This window comes from Poromitra crassiceps (genome assembly GCF_964638095.1).
Source record: "Poromitra crassiceps genome assembly, chromosome: 4".
Taxonomy (NCBI): domain Eukaryota; kingdom Metazoa; phylum Chordata; class Actinopteri; order Beryciformes; family Melamphaidae; genus Poromitra; species Poromitra crassiceps.
Genome location: NC_139626.1, coordinates 16,678,260 through 16,701,526, shown reverse-complemented (window position 1 = coordinate 16,701,526; position 23,267 = coordinate 16,678,260). Strand labels below are relative to the sequence as shown.

The 23,267-nt window shown below is 45.5% G+C and overlaps 2 protein-coding genes across 3 annotated transcripts in view; both read right to left on the bottom strand.

Moving 5' to 3' along the window:
• The window catches only part of jakmip3 (Janus kinase and microtubule interacting protein 3), a gene marked incomplete at both ends in the record, with an annotated part of 28,124 nt that extends 21,049 nt beyond the window's left edge, over positions 1-7,075 (bottom strand). Inside the window, 4 exons of the mRNA XM_083635232.1 lie at positions 906-1,094; positions 4,669-4,908; positions 5,861-6,103; positions 6,941-7,075. Coding sequence (XP_083491358.1) covers positions 906-1,094; positions 4,669-4,908; positions 5,861-6,103; positions 6,941-7,075 — 807 coding nt within the window. The remainder of the gene's footprint in view (positions 1-905; positions 1,095-4,668; positions 4,909-5,860; positions 6,104-6,940) is intronic.
• Positions 7,076-12,021: 4,946 nt separating this feature from the next.
• Positions 12,022-23,267, bottom strand: part of arhgap17a (Rho GTPase activating protein 17a) — a 61,733-nt gene continuing 50,487 nt past the window's right edge. Inside the window, exons 17-22 of one of the 2 annotated variants that reach the window (XM_083634730.1) lie at positions 22,838-22,970; positions 20,253-20,510; positions 18,910-19,049; positions 18,182-18,441; positions 17,802-18,081; positions 12,022-14,824 (exon numbers count right to left, since the gene is read on the bottom strand). In XM_083634730.1, coding sequence (XP_083490856.1) covers positions 14,703-14,824; positions 17,802-18,081; positions 18,182-18,441; positions 18,910-19,049; positions 20,253-20,510; positions 22,838-22,970 — 1,193 coding nt within the window. In that variant the 3' untranslated portion in view covers positions 12,022-14,702. The remainder of the gene's footprint in view (positions 14,825-17,801; positions 18,082-18,181; positions 18,442-18,909; positions 19,050-20,252; positions 20,511-22,837; positions 22,971-23,267) is intronic. The other variant, XM_083634729.1, reaches the window with a different exon arrangement.

Genomic DNA, 23,267 nt, shown 5'->3' with positions numbered 1-23,267 from the left:
CCTTTCGACACAGAATGGCCACTGTGAAAAGGGTATATTGGCCAGGGAGGCATGCCTCCCCTGTTCCCCCTGCCATTGTATGTGGTTTGGGCAATCATAGAGTAGCATGTAAAATACTGAAGCACATACACACACACAACACACACACATGACATAAGACCCTGCTCCTGGGGTGCAAGACTTCTCTGTGCCTCCTCATGGCTCCTCCACAACTTCAGAGATTGACGTTTATTTTTTATTTTTGAGAGAAAACATATTTTGAATAAAAATAAATTATATATAAAATGTCCCTCTTGCTTCTCAAACATAGAGGAGCAACCTCCTCTGCCTCCAATGAGCAGCCACCACTGCCATGCACACATAGACCCCACCAGTATGTAGTATACTGTACATTAGAGTCCAGCAGTATTTGGTATACTGTACATACATACATGCATTGGTTTATTCATTTCCCACTTGCTACTAGGAAAAATCCAATAAAACGCCATGTCAACTCGCAAACTCAGGTATGATTTCTCAACCCCTAGTTGCTCCTAGCCTGTTATTTGGCATAATTTCAAGATGGCCACCCACATGGTATCTGGTGGGGGAGAAATAAGATTATATGAATATTTTTTATCTTATTTTCAACAATAGTATGTTTTTAGACCAATCAGCGTATCAATATAATACCCATACAATTAAATGTTTATGTTTTTATTAGCTGTTAGCTGTCTAGTAGGTAATGCTATTAGCATCCATGGTTTTGCGACTTGAAGCTCGAACACACGTAGGTCATAGATGATGCATTTCCCACTTCCGACCATAAACGAATGCAGCGGTATGTACTGTACATATCTAGAACATTCAGAAAGCACTAAGAGCAGCCATGTTAGTTAGGAAGAGGAGGGAGATGCAGGTCTTACAATGTAAAGGGTGGAGTTAGGGGTGTGGCCAGGGTAGCTTAGCCCCGCCCTCTGCGCCTCTCTCAGGGCTGTGATTTGCTGCTCGGCAGCCTGAGTCTGCAGCTGGAGGCGGTGGGCGTGGCCAGCCTGCAGGCCGAGGGCTTTGTCCAATACAGAGACAGCTCTGTCCTTAAGCTTGATCTCATCCATCTAGAGGGTTAGACAGGCAGACAGACAGACAGACATGTTAAGGGAAGGGTTATTAAAGGAGAACTTCACCGAAAAACAATGCTGATTTATTGTTACTAGATTATCAGGCCGCATAGTTTTGTGGGCCTCCGGCTGTGCCTTCGGTTCGGTACCAAGCATTTAACAGCCAGACCTAAAACCTAATAACAGCCAGACCTAAAACCACGTAACAGCCAGAACTAAAACCACGTAACAGCCAGACTTAAAACCACATAAGAGCCAGAAACCACGTAACAGCCTGGCCTAAAACCACACAACAGCCTGACCTAAAACCATGTAACAGCCAGACCTAAAACCATGTAACAGCCTGGCCTAAAACCACACAACAGCCTGACCTAAAACCATGTAACAGCCAGACCTAAAACCACGTAACAGCCTGGCCTAAAACCACACAACAGCCTGACCTAAAATCATGTAACATCCTGACCTAAAACCACATAACAGACAGACCTAAAACCATGTGACAGCCTGGTGTAAAACCACGTAACAGCCAGACCTAAAAACATGTAACAGCCAGACGTAAAACCACATAACAGACAGACCTAAAACCATGTAACATCCTGACCTAAAACCACATAACAGACAGACCTAAAACCATGTGACAGCCTGGTGTAAAACCACGTAACAGCCAGACCTAAATACATGTAACAGCCAGACGTAAAACCACATAACAGACAGACCTAAAACCATGTGACAGCCTGGTGTAAAACCACGTAACAGCCAGACCTAAAAACATGTAACAGCCAGACGTAAAACCACATAACAGACAGACCTAAAACCATGTAACATCCTGACCTAAAACCACATAACAGCCAGACCTAAAACCACGTAACAGCCAGACCTAAAACCACGTAACAGCCAGACCTAAAACCACCTAACAGCCAGACCTATAAACACATAACAGCCAGACCTAAAACCACGTAACAGCCAGACCTAAAACCACGTAACAGCCAGACCTAAAACCACCTAACAGCCAGACCTATAAACACATAACAGCCAGACCTAAAACCAAGTGACAGCCTTCGTCTAAAAACCCGTAACAACAGCCAGACCTAAAACCACGTAACAGCCAGACCTAAAACCATGTAAAAGCCAGACCTAAAACCACGTAACAGCCAGACCTAAAAACACGTAACAGCCAGACCTAAAACCAAGTAACAGCCAGACCTAAAACCATGTAACAGCCCATGTAACAACCATGTAACAGCCTTCGGCACAAACGTGACTGACAGACAGACACGCAATTTAATTACAGTATAGTGATAGGAATTTGCACGTGAGGTGGAGACTCTTGAGAGGATGTGAAATGGGTGCACTTTTTTGGGGTGTGAGCAAACTAAGCCATGTCTTTTGCTTCGCACGCTCGCCCCGAGTTTCTCTGGCTCGAGCCCATTTCTTGTCATCAGTGATGCTACTTCTTCTTCTAATGGCTTTCTGCCATTGCTGCCTCTTACAGTTGGTGATGCCATTGTGTCTATGTGAGCAATTATGATGTCATCAGTGATGTCATCAGTGATGTCATTCGAGCAATTGTGATGTCATCAGTGATGTCGCTTGAGCAATTGCGATGTCACTCAAGCAATTGTGATGTCATCAGTGATGTCACCCGAGCAATTGTGTACGGAACTGCAGGACCTGAATGACATCACGGTTTACAGTTTTCAGATGTGTGAGATCATGTGCAAAATTAATGAGCATTGTTTCTCTGTGAAGTTTTCCTTTAAGCATTGTTATCTCATCCATCTAGAGTAGACACAGGCAGGCAGGCAGGCAGACAGGTTCGGGGTAGGGTACTGTAAACTGCACAGTCCTCTGTCCTAACTGTCTTCTTCATAGTGGCAGGTTTGGGTGGAGATGGTGAAAACAAACAAATGTATCTCATCCAGACAGACAGACAGTCAGACAGACAGACAGACAGACAGACAGACAGTCAGACAGACAGACAGACAGACAGACAGACAGACAGTCAGACAGACAGACAGACAGACAGACAGACAGACAGACAGACAGACAGACAGACAGTCCGACAGATAGGCAGTAGTGATGGGAGGTTTGACTCCTTTTACTAACTCGAGTTTGTATGAGTGATTCACTAAAGAGACGTCCGACTCTGCTAGTCTGCTGGGTAACTTTCAGTTTAGCCCTCGAGTTGCTCTGAGTCTGCTAACTTGAATGGGCTAAGATCATTGAATCATGCGGCACTTCTAGACTTTCTAAAAATGTTATTGGATCAAATGGACCAAATTCTGTTAGTGAAACAGGTCATTTAGCGGGGGGCTGTGTTGTGATTAGTGACGCCCCACTGCATGTATCCAGCTCAGCTGACTCCAGACCAGTAGTCCAGAGCCGTGTATACTGTATAGAATGAATGTTCTTTTGTTCATAAATGTATATACTGTACTCACCTGTCTCTCTCCCTGCACCCTGTACGTAGGTTATACTTCCAAAAGAATTCAAACATACACACACATAATACAAGACACTCAGATCACCTTCACCCCCCATACTGTCACACTACCAAGAACCAATGAAGCAATATTACACGAGAGGGTGTACTTTACTTTAGGTGATTATTGGCACAACGGTGATGTGGCAGAACGCGTCACTGAAGTGCCATATATTGTGTTAACGAACTTGGGAATGGTGTCCGTGAGGTCACAGTGACCTTGAACTTTGACCTTTGACCACCAACATCTAATCAGTTCATCCTTGAGTCCAAGTTGATGTTTGAGGCAAATTTGATCAAATTCCGTCAAGGCGTTCCTCAGATATTGCGTTAACAAACATCGGACGGACGTACGGACGGACAACCCGAATCCATAAGGCCTCCGGCCTGGTTATCGCCGGCGGAAGCATAAAAAAGAAGAGTCAGGTGAGTGTGGTGTTTAAGGCCATTGGTAATCTGTTGCTACAAAATAAATAAACTGGGTGTGTCTTATTCATTGTATTACTGGACAGCAAGGCCAGATTAACACCCCCAGGGGCCCCTGGGCACTGAAGCTCCCAGGGCCCCCCTAATTCTTTTTTATATACAGTATATATATACTGTATTTTTAAGGCCACTTCATAAAGGCCCATATGGTAGATCCGGCTTGGCTGGACAGACATGTAACTCATTTTGCAGTCTGAGCCATCTTAAAACCTTTAAACTATGTGCTGTAACACAGTGCTGCAGTTTATGTTTTTCTGTTGCGTTTCTTTTTTCTAGGTTTGAGACAGACAAATGTCTCAAACATAGACTGATATCACAGGATTTTGTGAAGGGTACATGGCTATATAATTTGTAAAGATTGTATTATAAAAAATATATATGCTGCATTCTGTTCTTAAAATGTTATATATTTTTTGAAAGATTATTTGATTTCAAATTGTTTTATTTATTTATTTGTAATGTATTTAATGTATTTTTTTTAAGTTTAATTCTGTTTCTGATCTATTGGTATTGAGTATTGAATCAGTATCGAGTATCCATATCGAGTATCGTGATACTAAATTGCGTGTGCGTGACGTGTGTGTGTGTGTGTGTGTTATATACCAGTCGTCGTATCTCTCTCTCTGCATCTCTCTTGGTCTTGCTCAGCTCTTCTTGGTGTAGGTGATGAGCTGATCGTAGCTCGGCTGCTCTGGCCTGACAGGCCTGCTGAGCTGATCCCAGCTGATCCTCAGCGTTCCTCTTAGCTGCTCGGAGCTCCAGCGCCTCCTGCTGGAGACGACAACGCTCCACCTCCCAACTCCTCCGAGCCTCCTCCACCTCCGCCAGCAGCGCACTCCTCACCTGGGAGATGAGGGGTTAATATACTTCATTAATGAATGAAGATGGTTTAACTTACAGATTTCAGTAATGACACAAAGTCTCCTTTGTCAAGACTCTTGTAAATATCGTCAATATAGACGGTTTCAATTTGGCAACATAAACATTCTAAATTGCTCCCAACTTTCTGTTGCAGTGTTTGGTAGTACAATAACTGACAGGGCATGAGCTAGGTTCCAAATTGCTAAGTTGCAGCAACAATTACAAATTATTACCAAGTTTTACACACAGACACAGCTGCTGAAAATACATTACTGGATGAACATTGTATGTTTTTGTTTTTCTGATCCGCCCCCATTTTCTCCCCAATTGTACTTGGCCAATTTCCCCCCTGCTGCCCCAGTCACTGGAACCCCTCTACCGAACTGGGGAGAGTCGTAGACTAGCACCATACTTCCTCCGACACATGCGCAGTTGCCAGCCGCTTCTTTTCACCTGACAGTGGAGAGTTTCACCGGCAGGACGGAGCACATGGGAGGATCACGCTATTCCTACCACCCCGAACAGGCACCCCGACTGACCAGAGGAGGTGCTAGTGCAGCAACCAGGACACATACCCTCAACATTGGATGTTTTTGTACTGAGGCTGTAAGAGGTACTCATTTATAGTCATACTCATTACGTACAATAGACCCTTCTCACGGGGGCCATTTTGTGTCAAAAAGGCAGGGTAAACACAGGTGCAAGCAAAACACTAATGAGGGTTTCAAACTTCCATGATTGGAATTTGGAAACCCTCATTAGTGTTTTGCTTCCACCTGTGTTTATTCTGCCCTTTCGACACAAAATGACACTCCATTGGCACACTCCCACTTATGCCTGCCTCAGTAAATCCGTCCCTTAGAGTTAGCACTAACCTTATCAGTAGATACGTCCCTTTAACGTTAGCACTAACAACATTAGCGAAAGCACTAACCTTATCAGTAGACGCGTCCCTTAGCGTTAGCACCAGCCCGTTCAGACGTTGGATCTCTCCGTCTTTGATCTTAATGACTCTCATCAGCTCCATCTCATGTTGCCGTAGTAACGTCTCCCTGGTAACGGCCACTTCCTTCTGTTTCTCCTCGTGGAGTTTGCTCTTCAACTCCGTCACGGCAACCGTCGATCGGTGATGCTCCGCCTTCAACTCCTGACTCTTCTCTCTTTCCAGACGGCTGACCTGCAGACAGACAGGTGGTTCAATTCAATCACATTCAATTAAGAATGTGATTTATTCCCGAGGGGCAATTAAAGGATCAAGTAGTTGCACAGAAGGACATAAAAATACAGACACAGACAACAACAACAGAGTCAAATGCAGATAGGCACGATGTGCAAAATGTGCAAATAAGTTCCATTTAACACAAGTTAAGTTGTAAAAATGGTCCGACATGAGGTTGCCTCGTAAGTAGGGGCAGGCTAAGGAGGGGTCAGAGTTCAGGAGGCGGACCTAGTCCTCTGAGTCCTGCCTCCAGGGGGCAGCATGAGCAGTGGCCAGATGGCAGCACGTCCAATCCTGCCAAGTGTGGGTGGGGTCACTCAACAGCGTGTGGGTGAGGTCATCTCAGATCCTGTTTGCATGGTTGCATGCTTCCACAGTTCAAACTAAGACAGAGATCTCATGGGGTGCCCAATCATTTTTGAGCTTGTGTTCACAGCACTCTGTAGCCGTTTCCTGTTCTGCACAGTCAGGGAATGGAAGCAGGACGTAGGAGGTGTGGAGATCAGAGTATGTGTTGTTTACCAGTACTCTTTGTGATCCATCAGTGAGGAAGTCCATGAACCAAATAAGTAACTGGTGCTCTAATCGAAAGTGGTTGAGCTGTTTATCTGCCAGAATGTGACTTTGGATGGTATTTTAAAAGCTGAGGAGAAGTCAGCAAATAGGAGTCGAGCTGTTGTGTTACCCTCCAGGTGTTTATGTATAGTGTCTGGACAGACAGGCAGTACTATATCAGTAGTAGTAGTACTAATATATAGTTTAATAGCAGTGATGCATTGTTGCAGTTTTTGTTACCTTGTTCTTCTCGTGTTGTAGTTCTATTTGGATGTCTGTGAGCTTGGCTCTCAGCTCCTCATTGGCTGCTTGAAGAGTTGCCATAGCATCAGGTCGCTCCCCCCTCCCTTTGCCCACCGACCCTCGCTTTGACATCACCCGGCAGGCTCCGCCCCAAACACGTAGGCCCCGCCCCCGACAAGCTGTCCGCCAATCTGCAGTTCAGCTACATCTGTACCTGCACAGGTAGGTAGGTACACACACACACACACACACACACACACACACACACACACACACACAAACACACACACACACACACAGGTCAGAGGACAGACAGGTCACCACCAAAACGTGTAGTCTTGCTTAATTTGATCTTGTTTCATGCCGTCCCGTGCAGGAGAGAGTCTGGCTCCTCTTACTCTCACTCTGGTCTAGCGGGGAAAAAGGCTCCGTTATCTTTACAACCATCCACCAAAGTACCAAGCAGCCCTGCTTTATGGCACAATCCAAATCTTCGTCAAAACGTTCAGCGTGAAGCAACGCTAGCTAGTGTTGTTGTTTCACAGCGGTGGAGCCATGTGAGAGCAGAAGGGAAAGGTTCCATGTCGCTGTTCCGACCTCTCGCTGTTCCGACCTCCCCTCTCCCCCAGACCCTAACCCAAAACCTAACCTCTCCCACCCCCACACCTAAACCTAACCTCCCCCAGACCCTAACCCAAAACCTAACCTCTCCCACCCCCCACGCCTAAACCTAAGGTCGGCATTGCGAGTGGTCGGCATAGCGGGTGGACACCAAGGGAAATCCCTTTCTGCTCCGACTGAAATGGTCGGAGCCAATGGCAGAGCTTAGACTCCAGGCAGTCAGACTACCAAACGTGTGTTGGCCCACACAGGAAATCATGCTTGTTTCCATGGCAACACTAACAACACACTATGGTTGCCATCTTAGTTATACACATATTTTAACTCAATGACATACAGGGAGACAGACACACACACACACACACCCACAATAAACGCAGGCCCACTCTCACACACACACACGCAGGGGCACATGCGCACACATGCACAAACGTGCAGGCAAACACACACAAACCAGCTGTCAACAGAGATGCAGATCTTCCATCAGTCTCACTCACCATCCACCAGGAAACCTTGGACACTGCATCACTCTGTGTGTGTGTGTTATCTATGCTAACCTATCCACAGCATGCTAGCTAAGCTACCTCCTGCTACAGCTGTTACCAACCTCTCTATACTGTCTGTATACTTGCCTGCCTTTCTCTCTATGTACCTGTCTATCGTTCTGTTTGTGCTAGTGATGCTAACTTAGCCTCTGAAGATTAGATTAGAAGGCTTTAGCTATTTGCAGCTAGCTCTCTGCTGTCTGTGTGGATGCTAGCAGCATCTCTCTGCAGCCTCTGGTATCGTCATCCTCCTCCCTCCATCCTTCTGTCAGGAGAGAGCTGGGGGGGGGGGCAAGAGAGGCAGAGAACAGCTCGTTTGTCAGAGAGAGAGGGGAGAGCGAGAGAGACAAATTGAGAAAGCGAGGGAGAGCAGAGAGAGCAGATTGAACTCAGTGTGAGCAGGAAGTACATACATACATACATACATACATACATACATACTATACATACCTAGCATATATACAGTACATACAATACATACATACCATGCATGCATACATACAGTACATACATACATACATATATATATACATATATATATACATACATACATACAAACATGCATACATACATATTGAAGGCAGTAATCATACAATATATTGGAGGGTGTCATATCTTACTGTGAGTGCAGGAAGGAGATAGTTTTACTTAGGATCCTGGAAATGGGATCATTTATTGCTTCCACATAATAATGTTACAGAGTTTGTGCTCTGCGCTAACAACAACAACAACAATAACTAACTCTTGGCTAGAACCTGGAACTATAGTCACAACACTCACTCTCGTGAGGCCCATGCAACCTCACTACTTAAAGGGGCCAGCAGAACATTATGGTGAATGTCTCTCAACAGTGTTTTGTGCAGCCGCCACACATGCTGTCAAAATGATCCCGACTCTCGGCCAGTTCTGTCTGCGTGAGGGTTCCAGTAGATCCTCAGCAGTAGTTCAGAGTCCCAGGAAGATGTGTCCAAAAGAAGAGTAATATAAGTAATATGAGATATATGAGATTAATTATATATATTAAAGATTAATATATGAGATTCATATAAGAGTAATATGCTAAGCTGAAAGGGTGAACCGTAACATACCCCCCCCCCCCCTTAGAAAAAGACCAACAAGAAAACACACTATACAACGCAAGACCGACACTTATCTAGCCTGGGTAAACCCAGCCTCCACGTGACGTGACCTCTGTGCTATCAGTACCTTATTCACATGCCGATGCTCAAAATTGTAAACTGCAGTACACCCACACAACCACTGAGCACTGAACCGGTACATCCGGCGCTGTGGAGCAATTGAAACCCAAAATGACACAGCCAAAGAAGGCTGTGTTTTAGCTCTAAACTTCGGGACTAGCATGCGAATAAAGGCTGGGTGTTGGAAACTACGCACCATTTGTGAGTGCCATGGCACCTAAATCTTGGATAACAATGTCTCGTGGGTGAGGACAGTTTTATTGTGATTGATAATGTGTATATTATCGCATGCAGCCATTTAGCCGGGCTGGCAGTGGATATTGGGGGTCCAGACCCGAGACTCAGAAGGAAGAATTACTGATGAGTCTGGCGTTGAGGCTAGGCAGGTCGTAGAGTGGCTGGGGGGATGTGGGTGGTTCAGGGGTAGGACCATTTTCTATGTTGAGAACAATTAGCCGTGTTGTTGAGGTACTCCTTGAGGTTGTTGAGGTACTGAATGGTCACACACTGCGCCGTGGGCTTCAAGCTATTTGTGCTTATTTTCCCATGCAGCCCTCAACCTTTTTTGAAGGCTCAAGCCCTCAAGATTTTTTTCTTAGGTACGATTGAATTTACAACTGCTACATAACTGCCTGTTCCTGTATCAAATATAAATGATGACTAGCAGTCAAGGTTTTCTTTATATTCTTTATTTTCTTTGGAAAGGGGGTATAACCAAGCATTCATATTATCCTTTATGTTTAAGATCACCAGACAGCATACATACAAAAACAACAACTATGGAGCTTAAAATTGCAAAATTGCAGCATCATCATTTCTAGTTTAATGGCATTTGTTCATCTTGAAGAGTCTTGCGAGAGCAAGGAGTCTTGATGCAGGGGGCTAAGACAGCAGTCCAGCAGCAGAGAGAGAGGGGGGGGGGGGGGGGTTCTAATGCTTGATTGTCTCTGAAAAGCAGCATTATATGAATCTGTTTTCAGGGCAACTGTAGCATCCAAGACTTTCCCCGTTGGTACCATGTCAGGTCAGTTCTCTGGGAACCAAACTCTGAATTCTATTTAAGGCTAAAAGGAAAAGCCAACAGAGAAAAATACAAAGAAGTCATTTTTGTGACACCACCTCACTACCGAGTTTGTTTACAGCGCAGTGTAAAACTCAGCTCAGTGGGAAAGACTGAAGGAAACCTGGGTAGCACTTTACAGTACAGCTCAGTAACATGGTAATAGGCGGGTAATAGTGTGATAATGAAGTAATAACCAGGTAATAGCCTGGTATTAACACTGGCTGGCTGCTATCGGGGGTGGCAGATTGCTAGCTGGGAAGTGTTTTCAGGTAATCCCTACGTCTCTAGATGTTTGATTTAATCTAATATTACCATGAAATTAAATTTCCCCATTACTGTATTACCATTTGTTTCTGGCCTATTACATAAATGTAGTCTAATTACCCAGATATACCCATTGTTAATACTTAATTACATGGTATTACACAATTATTACTTCTTTATTATCACTAACACTATTACCATGTTGTTACCCAGCTGTAATGCAAAGTGCTAGCGACACCTGTTCACTACAAAAGCCACTCGTCGACTTCGGGCTGCGCTCAAGTGCAAAATCAACCGTTTAACGTGACTCGCTGTTCAGGATGAAGAGTGCTTTGACATTGTTCTTTTCCTACATTCACTTTACACACATCCTGTCACTAATGCCACAGCAACACCAGAGGAAACAAGACAGATGGATGAAAAAATCATTAGAAAGGCAAAAATACTGATTCCCTCCAGGCTGGGAGCTGCTTATGAAAAGCCAAAGGCATCTAATCCAAAAACACATCTTAAATACACTGCTTCCACCATAGAGGGTCAAACGCCTCTTTACGTCCCTGAATTCATGTTGCCAATACATTAGCTTCTTAGAAATACTGTAGCATCAGGAGCTAAGTGTATCCTACTACTTTCCATGCTACAGGAACTAAGTGTATCCTACCCCCCATACAGTAAATATATAATGTTGTAACTCTTTCAATATATGGTTCTGGAAGGAACCGGTAAGGCATGATTTTACATTTGGAAGACTGCATACTTACATCAAGCCACAGGGAATGTTTTTTCTTTTCTTTCTTTCTTTCTGAAAATAAATACAAGTGAGCAAAAGGATGGGTTTGGTTTCCATACAAAAACAGGCTAAAAAGGTAAATCAAGTGTTTGAGACGACTGGAAACCTGCAGTCACCAGCTACACTTTAAGCAACAGTTTTGGTTTCTACTTCACCCTTAAAAGGGATACTCCACTTTTTTAGAGAGTTTAGCTCATTTGCCACATCCCCCCCCACATAACCAAGATACACCATGCCTTACCGGCACTTTCCGCACAGTTTACATTGAGCTACAGTCGTGAAGTTAGTTAGTATCGCCATAGAATGGAGGGAAATGGTACAGCTGTTAAAAATCTGCCAAAACACACATCTCACGGTGCCAAAATACAGGTACATCGGGTAGTCACCACACGATGAAATATTAATCCAAAATGCAGATAAACGGTCTTTTTGGAAGGAAAAGACGTAGCCGGCACTACTTTCCAAACATGGCCGCCGACCTCTTTTCCTTCCAAAAAAAAAAACAGATTATGTGCATTTTGGATTAATATTTCATCGTGTGGTGAGTACTCTAAGCACAACATGTATTTTGGTACCGTGAGATGTGTGTTTTGGTAGATGTTTAACAGCTGTACCATTACCCTCCATTCTATGGCGATACTAACTAACTTCACGACTGTAGCTGACTGTAAACTGCTCGGACAGTGCCAGTAAGGCATGGTGTATCTTGGTTATGTGGGGGGGATGTGGCAAATGAGCCAAACACCCCAAAAAGTGGAGTATCCCTTTGACGTTTCCCCTCCCTCCCCTGTGCCGTAGAAACATTCATTTCTTGATCTAAGGCCATTTTAAACATGAACAAAATACAAAACACCTCACACCAAATACCAAATAAATCTCATCAGTCCACAGTTATGCAACACCGCCCCCTCCTGCCCAGTCCATTCAGGTAGGCTACAACTCGCCCAGGACAAACACCAGCAAATTTCCTCCATGTACTGAAAGATCAGAAAGACTGATCCAAGCTACTTTACTGCTGCGCATCATCGTTAAGAAAGTTTGACGGGGACTTTGTTGGAGCTACAGTGGAAAACTTGGTGACATTTTATTTTGGATAGTCAGAGAGTCTACACTTTCTACACTGTCCCTAACACTGTAGAGTCTACACTGCCCCTAACACTGTAGTCTACACTGTCCCTAACACTGTAGAGTCTACAGTGTCTACACTGTCCCTAACACTGTACTCTACAGTGTCTACACTGTCCCTAACACTGTAGTACTCTACAGTGTCTACACTGTCCCTAACACTGTAGACTATACAGTGTTAGTAACATTTCAACAGCTTGTTAGTTGACATTGAACAAACACATTGTTTGCTTCCCGTTCCACACACCTGATTCTCATCACCTGAGTATACGTTCATGAATTGTCACATCTACTCTATAGACCAGTGGTACTCAAAGTGGTGTCCGAGGACCCCCAAGGGTCCCCAGTAAAAAGGGTAATCATTTATTTTCACTAGAATTCCATCCATAAGTAACGCAATGACAGAATGTACCGTTTTGGTCATGGGTTCCATACATTCTGTAATAAAACACCTAAAGGCAAAAATCTTATGAGACAAACATCGGACAAAATCTTATCACATGGGGGTCCGAGGTCTAATTTGTGTCAGTTTAGCGGTCCTTGACGTGAAAAAGTTTGAGAACCACTGTGATAATCTGTTGAATTGTTGAATGTGAACTAATAAGCTGTTGAGATGTTCCAAATACTCTGTAGACTCTTTTGGCCAAATACTCTGTAAACTCTAGTCTGTAGGCGGACTATCCAAATAAAATATGACCAAAATGGACCCGAGGCTGGAGTCCTCGGGTTGTGCCGTTTGAGCGGACTCTCTGCAGCTTGTTCTGCGGAGAGCCAATGTTACAGGCGAGAAGGGCAGAGACTTTGCAGGCAGCTGCCACGCCTGGCGCCATCTTGGAGGTCCACTACAGAGCTGACTGTATAACAGCTAAACATTTAACAAACTAGAAGACGGCAGACACCTGAAAAGGATGATGGTGGTGTGGGGGAGAGGCAATGAAAGTGACAGTGGTTCGATGGCAGTTTGCTTCTAAAAGTGACTGCGACACAGAAAGCTCTCGTCTTTAGCCCTATCCTTATCGTAAAGCACTACACGTTGTCGTAGCTTTAGCCCTATCCTTATCGTAAAGCACTACACGTTGTCGTAGCTTGAGAAGAGTGGCTAAACTTGCGAGGCAGCTGGATTTCGTGCAAGATCATGACAAATCCATCTTGCCACAATCCAATCTATTGGTTTGAATCCGAACCACCAGTCATTCACACCAATCAGCATGCTATGAGGCAGCTACGGGCGGGCTTTGGGGTGACGCCAGCAAGAGCCAGCCCATGATAGACAGATGGTTCATCGAATCACCTGCCGGGTATTTTTTTCAAAGTGCCTGGCCTTTGAAACGGTTTCCCAGGGCGACTCGTTCCCAGATGGTTATGTGAAAACAGTTAACCTGAACAAACTAGCCAGCAGGCAGATTTAGCAAAGACACTGATATTATTAATGTTAATGTCACAACTAGCCCCAGGCTAACGCTAGTTTCTACTAGATAAGTTAGCTAGTATGCAGATCAGATGTGTTTACAAGACAGTGATGGTTACTATGATTAGCTCGAACACAGACATGAACCGTGACTATTCAATTCTGTTGAGACGGACAAACTGTACAATCAGCTGTTCACAGCCACTGTGGACCTCCAACATGGCCGTCAGAGGGTGTGTGTGTGTGTGTGTGTGTGAGTGAAAGCCCTCTATACAGGTGGAGAGTTTAACAGCAGGGTTTATCTATCTGAGGAGCGCTGCAGAAGTGGGCTGGTATGACAGAGGTGTGCTCCTCCTTATAGAGTGCCACAGGGATGATGTATTTTTGTAGGCCAATCCAGAATTCTGTGCACTTCCGGTTCCCTCGTCTCAAAGTCAATGGGATTTTTGTATGGGGATTTTGGTTGAATGTCTGAAATAAGTAATAAAAGTTATGAAATAGCAAACTTCACATAAAAGTGGTCCTCATTTGTGAAGATTATCTTGCCGAACACAACATTTGCAGTTTCATAAACTTTGGTTAACCACAGGCCTTATTTCAGACATTTAAACAAAATGCCCACACGAAAATCCCATTGACATTGGGATGAGGGAATCAGAAGTGCTAAGATCCAGGTCTTCCGGACCCATTCCTGCAGTCCTCCTTACAGGACCGTGCTCTCAGAGTCCAGAGGTGCGGTCCTCCTTACAGGACTGTGCTCTCAGAGTCCAGGTCACAGTCTTTGGGAGGAGGCAGGCAGGCAGGCTGCTCCACAGCCAGCTCGGGGACGAAGGCTCGGCTCAACCCTCTGAAAGACACGACTGGGTCTGGAGAGGAGACACAAGGCCGAGGACACACAAGTCACTCTCAGAAGACTGTGAAGGACTGTGGAATGTGCTCTTTTAATTATTATTCAATTTAAAATTAAATTTAAATGCATTTAATATTATTGCACCATAACTCAAAACACAAGCCCGTTTTGCTCCAATGTTTACAAACAATACAAATGTAAACAGTTTATGGCTTTCAAGTACATCTAAAACTCATTTTTAGCTCTTACAAACTGGTATTCCTTGTATCAAGAGCTTAGCTTAGCATTAAGCTTAGCTTAGCTTTAAGCTTTACTTTTGAAGGGCCCTAAAAAGGTTTCATAGTATACCCATGTGGCCTGGGAGACCCACTCACATGTCACTGCTACACATTGTTGGTAGCCAAAGGAAGTCGAAAATGAGTTTTCTATGTATTTTTGAGTGATTTGGTTACTTTCGTCACGTAGTACAAACAACAAAGGGTAAGTGTTTATTTTGTATGGTTTTGGTGGAATGCCACTGTAGAAAATGTTTAAATGGAATGTTTAAAGCTATTTCTCTCACGTTTTACTTTTAGACACCTAACACTCATAACTTTTGATCTGAGACAGCTATCTCAGTCATTCAAAAAGTTATATATAGGGGAGAGTTTCTAATTTATGAAAATATCCAAATTAAAATGTCAAATTCCCACCATGTGGAGGGTTTTTGCAGGCCACCACACATCTATTCATATTGAGATTGACTCACTTTTTAAATCAAAACAAGCTGCTTTGGTGTTAGTAAGCTATGGCAAACATGCAAACAGGCATTCACATAAAACCTAAACATAAATATCCTTAATATCCCAAAGCCCAAAACAAAGCAATTTCATCCAGAAGGATGAAAACATTTAACCCATTGATACCTGATGCAGCATTTGCGTGTATATCCCTCATTTGTGTGTGTATCCCTTTAAGACCGCGAACCGCGTTAGATACACACACAAATGCTGCATCAAGTAACAATGGGTTAAACTGTTGGCATGATGCCATCCAGACCAGTGCAGCAGTGTCATATGGCTCAAATAGCAGTGAAACAGGAAGGTTTCTGTCACAGTGAGCTTTCTAACAGCAGATGGCGCTGTTTGGCCAGAGACTGCAGTCATAAGTGAAGTGCAACAAGCAGTGGTGATGATGAGTGGATAGAAAGTGAAACAATAGAAGACATGTCACTCTGAAGTGGGCGGGTTTATCAACGATACATTGTTTGATTGGATGTCTACCAATTAATAAGTCATGGAATCATCTGTTTCTGTCATGTTCAGGAAATATGCTGCATATCCCCAATTTACATTTGAAATCATCGCTTGATAAAGTCACTCAAACAGCCAGGGTGGCCAGGGAGACTGCAGGCACTTGACTGGTGATAGATAGCTAATGGTGTCTGGTGTCTGGGTGGCCAGGGAGACAGCAGGCACTTAACTGGTGATAGATGATAGATAATGGTGTCTGGGTGGCCAGGTAGATGGCAGGCACTTGACTGGTGATAGATAGCTATTAATGGTGTCTGGTGTCTGGGTGGCCATGGAGACAGCAGTCACTTGACTGGTGATAGATGATAGCTAATGATGTCTGGTGTCTGGGTGGCCAGGGAGACAGCAGGCATTTGACTGGTGATAGATAGCTAATGGTGTTTGGGTGGCCAGGGAGACAGCAGGCATTTGACTGGTGATAGAGTAGATGATAGATAATGGTGTCTGGTGTCTGGGTGGCCAGGTAGACGGCAGGCACTTGACTGGTGATAGATAGCTAATGGTGTCTGGTGTCTGGGTGGCCAGGGAGACTGCAGGCACTTGACTGGTGATAGATAGCTAATGGTGTCTGGTGTCTGGGTGGCCAGGGAGACAGCAGGCACTTGACTGGTGATACAGTAGATAGCTAATGGTGTCTGGTGTCTGGGTGGCCAGGTAGACAGCAGGCACTTGACTGGTGATACAGTAGATGATAGATAATGGTGTCTGGTGTCTGGGTGGCCAGGTAGACAGCAGGCACTTGACTGGTGATACAGTAGATGATAGCTAATGGTGTCTGGTGTCTGGGTGGCCAGGTAGACAGCAGGCACTTGACTGGTGATAGATGATAGCAAATGGTGTCTGGTGTCTAGGTGGCCAGGTAGACAGCAGGCACTTGACTGGTGATACAGTAGATGATAGCTAATGGTGTCTGGTGTCTGCGTGGCCAGGTTGATGGCAGGCACTTGACTGGTGATAGATGATAGATAATGGTGTCTGGGTGGCCAGGAAGACAGCAGGCACTTGACTGGTGATACAGTAGATGATAGCTAATGGTGTCTGGTGTCTGGGTGGCCAGGGAGACAGCAGGCACTTGACTGGTGATAGATGATAGATAATGGTGTCTGGGTGGCCAGGAAGACAGCAGGCACTTGCGGTGATAAGTGATGTTTCAAATGGCAAAGTGCAAGTTCATTCAACAACAAACCTCTCATAAGTGCCTCTTTAACCTGTGGAGGTGTTGCAATACAAGACTATTAGAGAGGAAGGAAGCAGGTGGAACATATTGAACGACTTAAGTTAAATAAATGTACAAAATAAGGATGGGACAAAATTAGAGCTGCAACTAATGATTATTTTCATTATTGATTAATCTGTTGATTATTTTCTCGACGAATCGATTAGTCGTTTGGTTTGTAAAACGTCACAAAATGGTGAAAAATGCCGATCACTTTTCCCCCAAAGCCCAAGATGATGTCCTCAAACGTCTTCTTTCTAACCAACAGTCCACAACCCAAAGCTAATCAGTTTACTGTCATAACGTTAGAAGACTAAAGCAACCAGAAAATATCCACATTCACGAGAGAATTTTAGCTTTTTTTCGATTATAAAATAGTTGGCGATTAATTTTCTGTTGATTGACTAATCGTTGCAGCTATAGACAAAATATACTGAAATTATTTCCATTACCATACGTGTAGTCAAATGAGAACCGAGGCTCACCCATGATGCCGTTGGTATCGGAGGCCGATGGGGGCGGCTGGGGCGGCGGGGGGATATTGGGTCTGTTCCTGGGCTTTGGGACGGGCCGCGGTCGGGGGAGAGAGCCGGACTGGAAGGGAGAGGCGGAGGGAGGAAGGGCAGAGGGGGAGGGAGGGGGCGCATCCAGGGCGGCAGTCGAGGGGGGTGGAGGGGTGTCGGGCGGGGTGGGCGTGTCCGGAGGCGAGGGGTCCCCCGGGCCGGGGGGCTGGCTGAGCGACCGGGGCTGGGCCGAGGGGCTGACCTGTAGGGAGGAGCCAGTGATTAGTTGATTATTATTATTAGTAGTAGACATTTCCTCAATGTTAATGCACAAGTATACATGTTCACAAGTCCCTACTGACCTGGCTGGGAGGCTGTGGGGGTGGGTGGCTGGGCGCCTGGATCGGGGGCTGGTTGGCGGAGTGGCGCCTGGGCGTGGCACACGGCGGTGGCGTCGGGGAGGTGGGCGAGGGGGAGCTGGGCGACAGGTTGGAGAGCGGTCTGGGAGAGGGGCTGAGGGACTGGGACGAGCCCGAGGAAGGGGGCGCGCTGGTCGGGTTACTGGGGTGACTGGGAGGAGGGTTTGTGGGCTTGGGAGGGGCGGGAGCCGGCTTCTTGGTACCTGGGAAGCAGAAGACACAGCACATTTCATACATGCCAACTCTGTGAGCCAGGCCTGACTACATGGTGTGTGTGTGTGTGTGTGTGTGTGTGTGTGTATATGCGTGTGTGTGTGTGTGTGTGTATATGCGTGTGTGTGTGTGTGTGTGTGTGTGTGTGTATGTGTGTGTGTGTGTATATGTGTGTGTGTGTGTGTGTGTGTGTGTGTGTGTGTGTGTGTGTGTATGTGTGTGTGTGTATGTGTATGTGTGCATGTGCATGTGCATGTGCGTGTGTGTGTGTGTGTGTGTGTGTGTGTGTGTGTGTGTGTGAGAGAGAGTGAACTAACAATGGCTGTACAGTACACCAATACACTGTGCGGGTATACCATTATTCTAATGAATAATAGCAGCAAACACAGTGATGATAATGATGATGCTGCTGCTGCTTTTCAGTTGGGACGGGAACATCAACCTGCAGACTCTCTCACCTCTGCGCATCAAGTGGGGACTGGGGCCCATGGATCCAGCCCCGGGGGTCCCCATGCCAGCCTGCCCAGCTCCTGACCCGTTCCTCTGGAGCAGAGGGGTGGGGTTGGGGGTGGAGCCGGCATCACGTAGCTTTAGGTTGCTGGATAGAGGGAAAAAATAAAACCAAAATGTCTCTTAAAACTTGCTGAAATGCTGGGTAATGATACAAGCATCCACAAGAAGAAGGGATTTTATTGTGGTTTGGAGCATTTAGAGAGTGCGCTCTCAAACCGGAAAACCCATCTCCAATGTCGAGAAGCACTGTAACGAGAAAGCTCACAAATAGAATCTATACTGATGTTTCTGTGTGGCTCTCCTCCATTCACCCTCCCAATCCAGTCTGTAGGATCAACAGAAGGCTGAAGGTCTGAATGCTGTCATTTCACACACTGCCTCCCCTTCAATCGTTCAAACAAGAGGCATCAATGTCCAGGCCTTTCGCTTGCTCTGAACTTCTTGCTGATTCCAGTGTTTTGAGGAGGAGAGCAGAGGCTTGGGAAGAAGTGAGAATGACAGCGGCCATTGTTGTGCTGTGTCAGTGGGCTGAACAGAGACGAGCTGAAAACTGCTGGTTTGGCTCGGCCAAATGAAGAGGCTGTGCATGCAAGATACTGCTTCACGATGGCAATCAGACTGATCGTATCCGTTCTGAGGAGGCGCATACGTCTCAATCCAGGGTTCCCACACATTCTCATGGATACAATTTCAAAACTTTTCCACGACTTTTCAAGGGTCCATAAAAGGATGTCCATGAAATGGAAGGCTGTGACTGATGCAATAGCAGAAATGATTCCTACACTGGACAAATAGGACAGACCTCTATATTAGATTTGAGTGAAATAAGTAAAATACAAGAAACACTCAAATCCAATATAACGAGGTGTGTGCTCTTTGTCCAGCATAGGTATGGTAGCATGGTATTGATTTGGAGTCAGTGGGTCACATTACATAGAAAGGCCATAAAAATATGTTGTATTGTTTTGTGTGTCTGAGACCAAGGACCACAATGGATACAAGTCTATGACTTTATTATGTCTATCCTTGATGTTTTCCTGAGATGTATGTGTTTGTAACCTAACGTCAAATAAAACAAAAAACACTAAAAGCCAAAGGTGAATTGAATTCCATGAAAAGGTGAATTCCATGACTTTTCCAAAACTTTCAATGATTTGACTAATTCCACTTTGCCAGGCCTGGAATCAAGAGATTTTGAAATCACATGAGTTTTCCAGGTTTTCTGTGACCATGGGAACCCTGTCAATGACATGCAGTGGCACGCAGGCAGGGAGGGAAGCAGCCTTACCTGATCTCATCTGTGTGCTGGGCTAGAAGCTGTTCAGCGGCCGCTAGAGCGGCCATACTCTGAGCCAAGCTAGCCTGGGCGCCGTCGGGCCCTAAAGACCCCGCTGGGGCTTGGGGCTGGGCCTGGGGCTCGGCCCCGTGCCCCGGAGCCTCCACGGGGGGTAAGGGAGGCTGGAAGGCGGGCGAAGTGTGCTGCTTTCTACCTAAGGTGTTACTGCCTCTACGGAGGGTAGCATGGTCCGAGTGCTTGTTAGGGGTGCTACAGGGGGTTAGGAGGTAAAGGAGAAAAAAGAAAAACACCACAGCTTTGATCAGAAACCCAAAGATTAAGCCATGTTAGCGACAGTGATACAGTCAAGTCATTCTATCTCCAGTCCGAGTGGAGTCTCGAGTCCCCAGTGTTCGAGTCCAAGTCCAAGTCACCAAAGAAGTAGTCTCTTAAAACAGACTGTCTCATCCACATCCGGCGAATGCAGCTAAACAGTGTGTACGTTACACCCCCAGAACATGCACAAGGAAGTTGGGGAAAAAACCTTCAGACTGGAAGGAAGTTCGACGGAATCCGACCAATCACGACATGTGTGACCAAATTCTGATTGGACTAATGAACGGAAGACCTGCCTTAAAAAAATTCTGATTGGACTAATGAGCGGAATCTGCTTCCCATTCCGGTTGGCGCATGCTTCTCCCCCACGAATTACAGACGGTATGGCGGAAGCATTTGAAAATTGCGGAAGCCAACTCGTCTGTTCTAAGAGACTACCAAAGAAGAGTCCGAGTCGAGTCCCCATCACCGAGCCCGGAGTTAGTCTACTGAACATGAGCGTGAAGCCACATGTAGGTGGACCACATGTGTCTGCCCTTGTAAGACATTTAATAATGTCACAGTATTAACATAGCTATCAGTATCTTATGCCAGATTATTAGGGCCTATTACAAAAAAATCAATTAACAAGTCTGAGTCCTTGTCTCCAACTTGCGAGTCTGAATGCATGAATGCCCGAGTCCAAGTCCAAGTCATCAGCGCTCAAGTCCAAGTCATCAGTGCTCAAGTCCAAATCATCAGCCCCCACTCCAAGTCGAGCCACGAGTCCTGCAAATGTGTCCAGGACTCGAGTCGAGTCAGACTCGACTACAACACAGGTTAGAGAATCACCATGAAAGCAAAGCACACAGAGAAAGGTGCGTCAAAACAGTGTTAAAGGATATTACAGTGATTCTATCACGAGAAGCAAGAGAAATGGACCAGAAAGTAACACTAAAAGCCAGATTCAGTGCCCATATGTTACACGTGTAAAAGTGTTATCGATTTGGTTCGATTAGACACAATCATTTCCAAAGCAATCAGTGGTGTAAGTCATTCTATATTCCAACCATTGATGTCCGTTGTCTCTCCAAGGGTGCTTTCACATCGACCTTGTTTGGTTCGGTCGAATCGCACTTGAGTTTGTTTTCCCCCTTGGTGCGGTTCGTTTGGGCAGGTGTGAATGCAGCAATGGAACTCTGGCCAGCACCAAAAGCAGACCAAACAAGCAGACCAAGACCTGGTGAAAGAGGGGGTCTCGGTGCGGTTCCAAACTAACTCTGGTACGGTTCATTTGTGGTGTGAACGTGATCCGAACTCGATCCGACCCAAATGCAGGAAGCCTCACGCATTATTGGATTAGATGAGCTCCCGTTGTCAGCTGCTCTGTGCTTAGTAAGCTGAGGACCAGCATTTTATGGTTAAAAACAACATCTTCACACCAGCTGATCCAATTTAAAGACGCTCACCGTCTTCACTATTACAAGCACAAATTAAACAAGATATTCCCTTCTGTCTCGCCACTGTGCGACAGGTGTCAAGTTTCAGAGGGCACACTATCTCATGCCTTTTGGTTCTGCCCCTTACCAACGGCATTCTGGGCCAAAATATTTGATTGGTACTCCCAAAATAACCCTTCAGCCGGAGGCAGAACTCGCTATCTTCAGCTGCTCCGAGTCCTCTCTGAACTTCCCTACAGCTGTTCAACAGTCTCTGACGTAGGGTACATCTGTTGCCAAAAAACTCATTCTGCAGGAATGGAAGTCCCCCTCTTCACCTTCTTTCAACTTTGGTTGACGGACATGACCTCTGTCATACGGATGGAGAAACTTAGGTTCCTGAGGACCAACTCACTTAGAAAATTCTCAACTATTTGGGACTCTTTTCTAGCCTACCTTGATGAGGTTAGGGGCGACAGGTGACTTGCATGGCTGGTTTTTCATAGACCCGTTGCGTGGGTTTCCATGCAGTGTCCCTTACAAGCACATAAGCACCTTGTGGATCTGGTGGCACCATGTTGCAATATTGAGCATCGATAATATGTATGTGTATATATATTATTTATTTATTTTTTCCTGTGACTGAGCTTGTTTGTTTGTTTTGTTTGTGTATTGTAAAAAAAAAATCCTTCCTTCTTCACATCATGTTTTCGTGACTGTTGAAACTGCGTGGATGATGAGGTTATAATGGGATAGTACAAGGATTAGGTATCATGATAATATTGTATCGTGGGTGGGGCCTGTGGTGAGTCCCACCCCTAAAGGAGGTGTCAGATTTGTTACCTGGCGTTCTCGGGTCCGACCATGCTGCCAGGCCTCTTCCTCTCCATGGTGCTACAGTCATAGTCCAGGTGATTGTTGTGGTTCGAAGGAGGCGTGGGCATCGCAAACATGCCAGACACATTGAACTCCACATCTGCACAACGACAAGAGACAATGCAGCTTTTACGAATACAAACAATGCGGTTTAACTAACACTTTAGGCTGAGTTCCAACTTGGCTCAATCGAAGAGGAAAAGCGGATTTTTTGAGGACCTGCCAAAAGTCTTCTAAGGGGGTGTGGCGGTAGGGAAACCTAAAGGCGCTGACAGGGTTCTGCGCACCCTCGACTTGGAGCCTTGCCGCCGACTAGCGGCGACAGCGAGACTGTGCATACTCCAACGTTAACTCGGTGCGTTGGCTGCGGTACACGTCCAAAACGTTATCGTGTCGT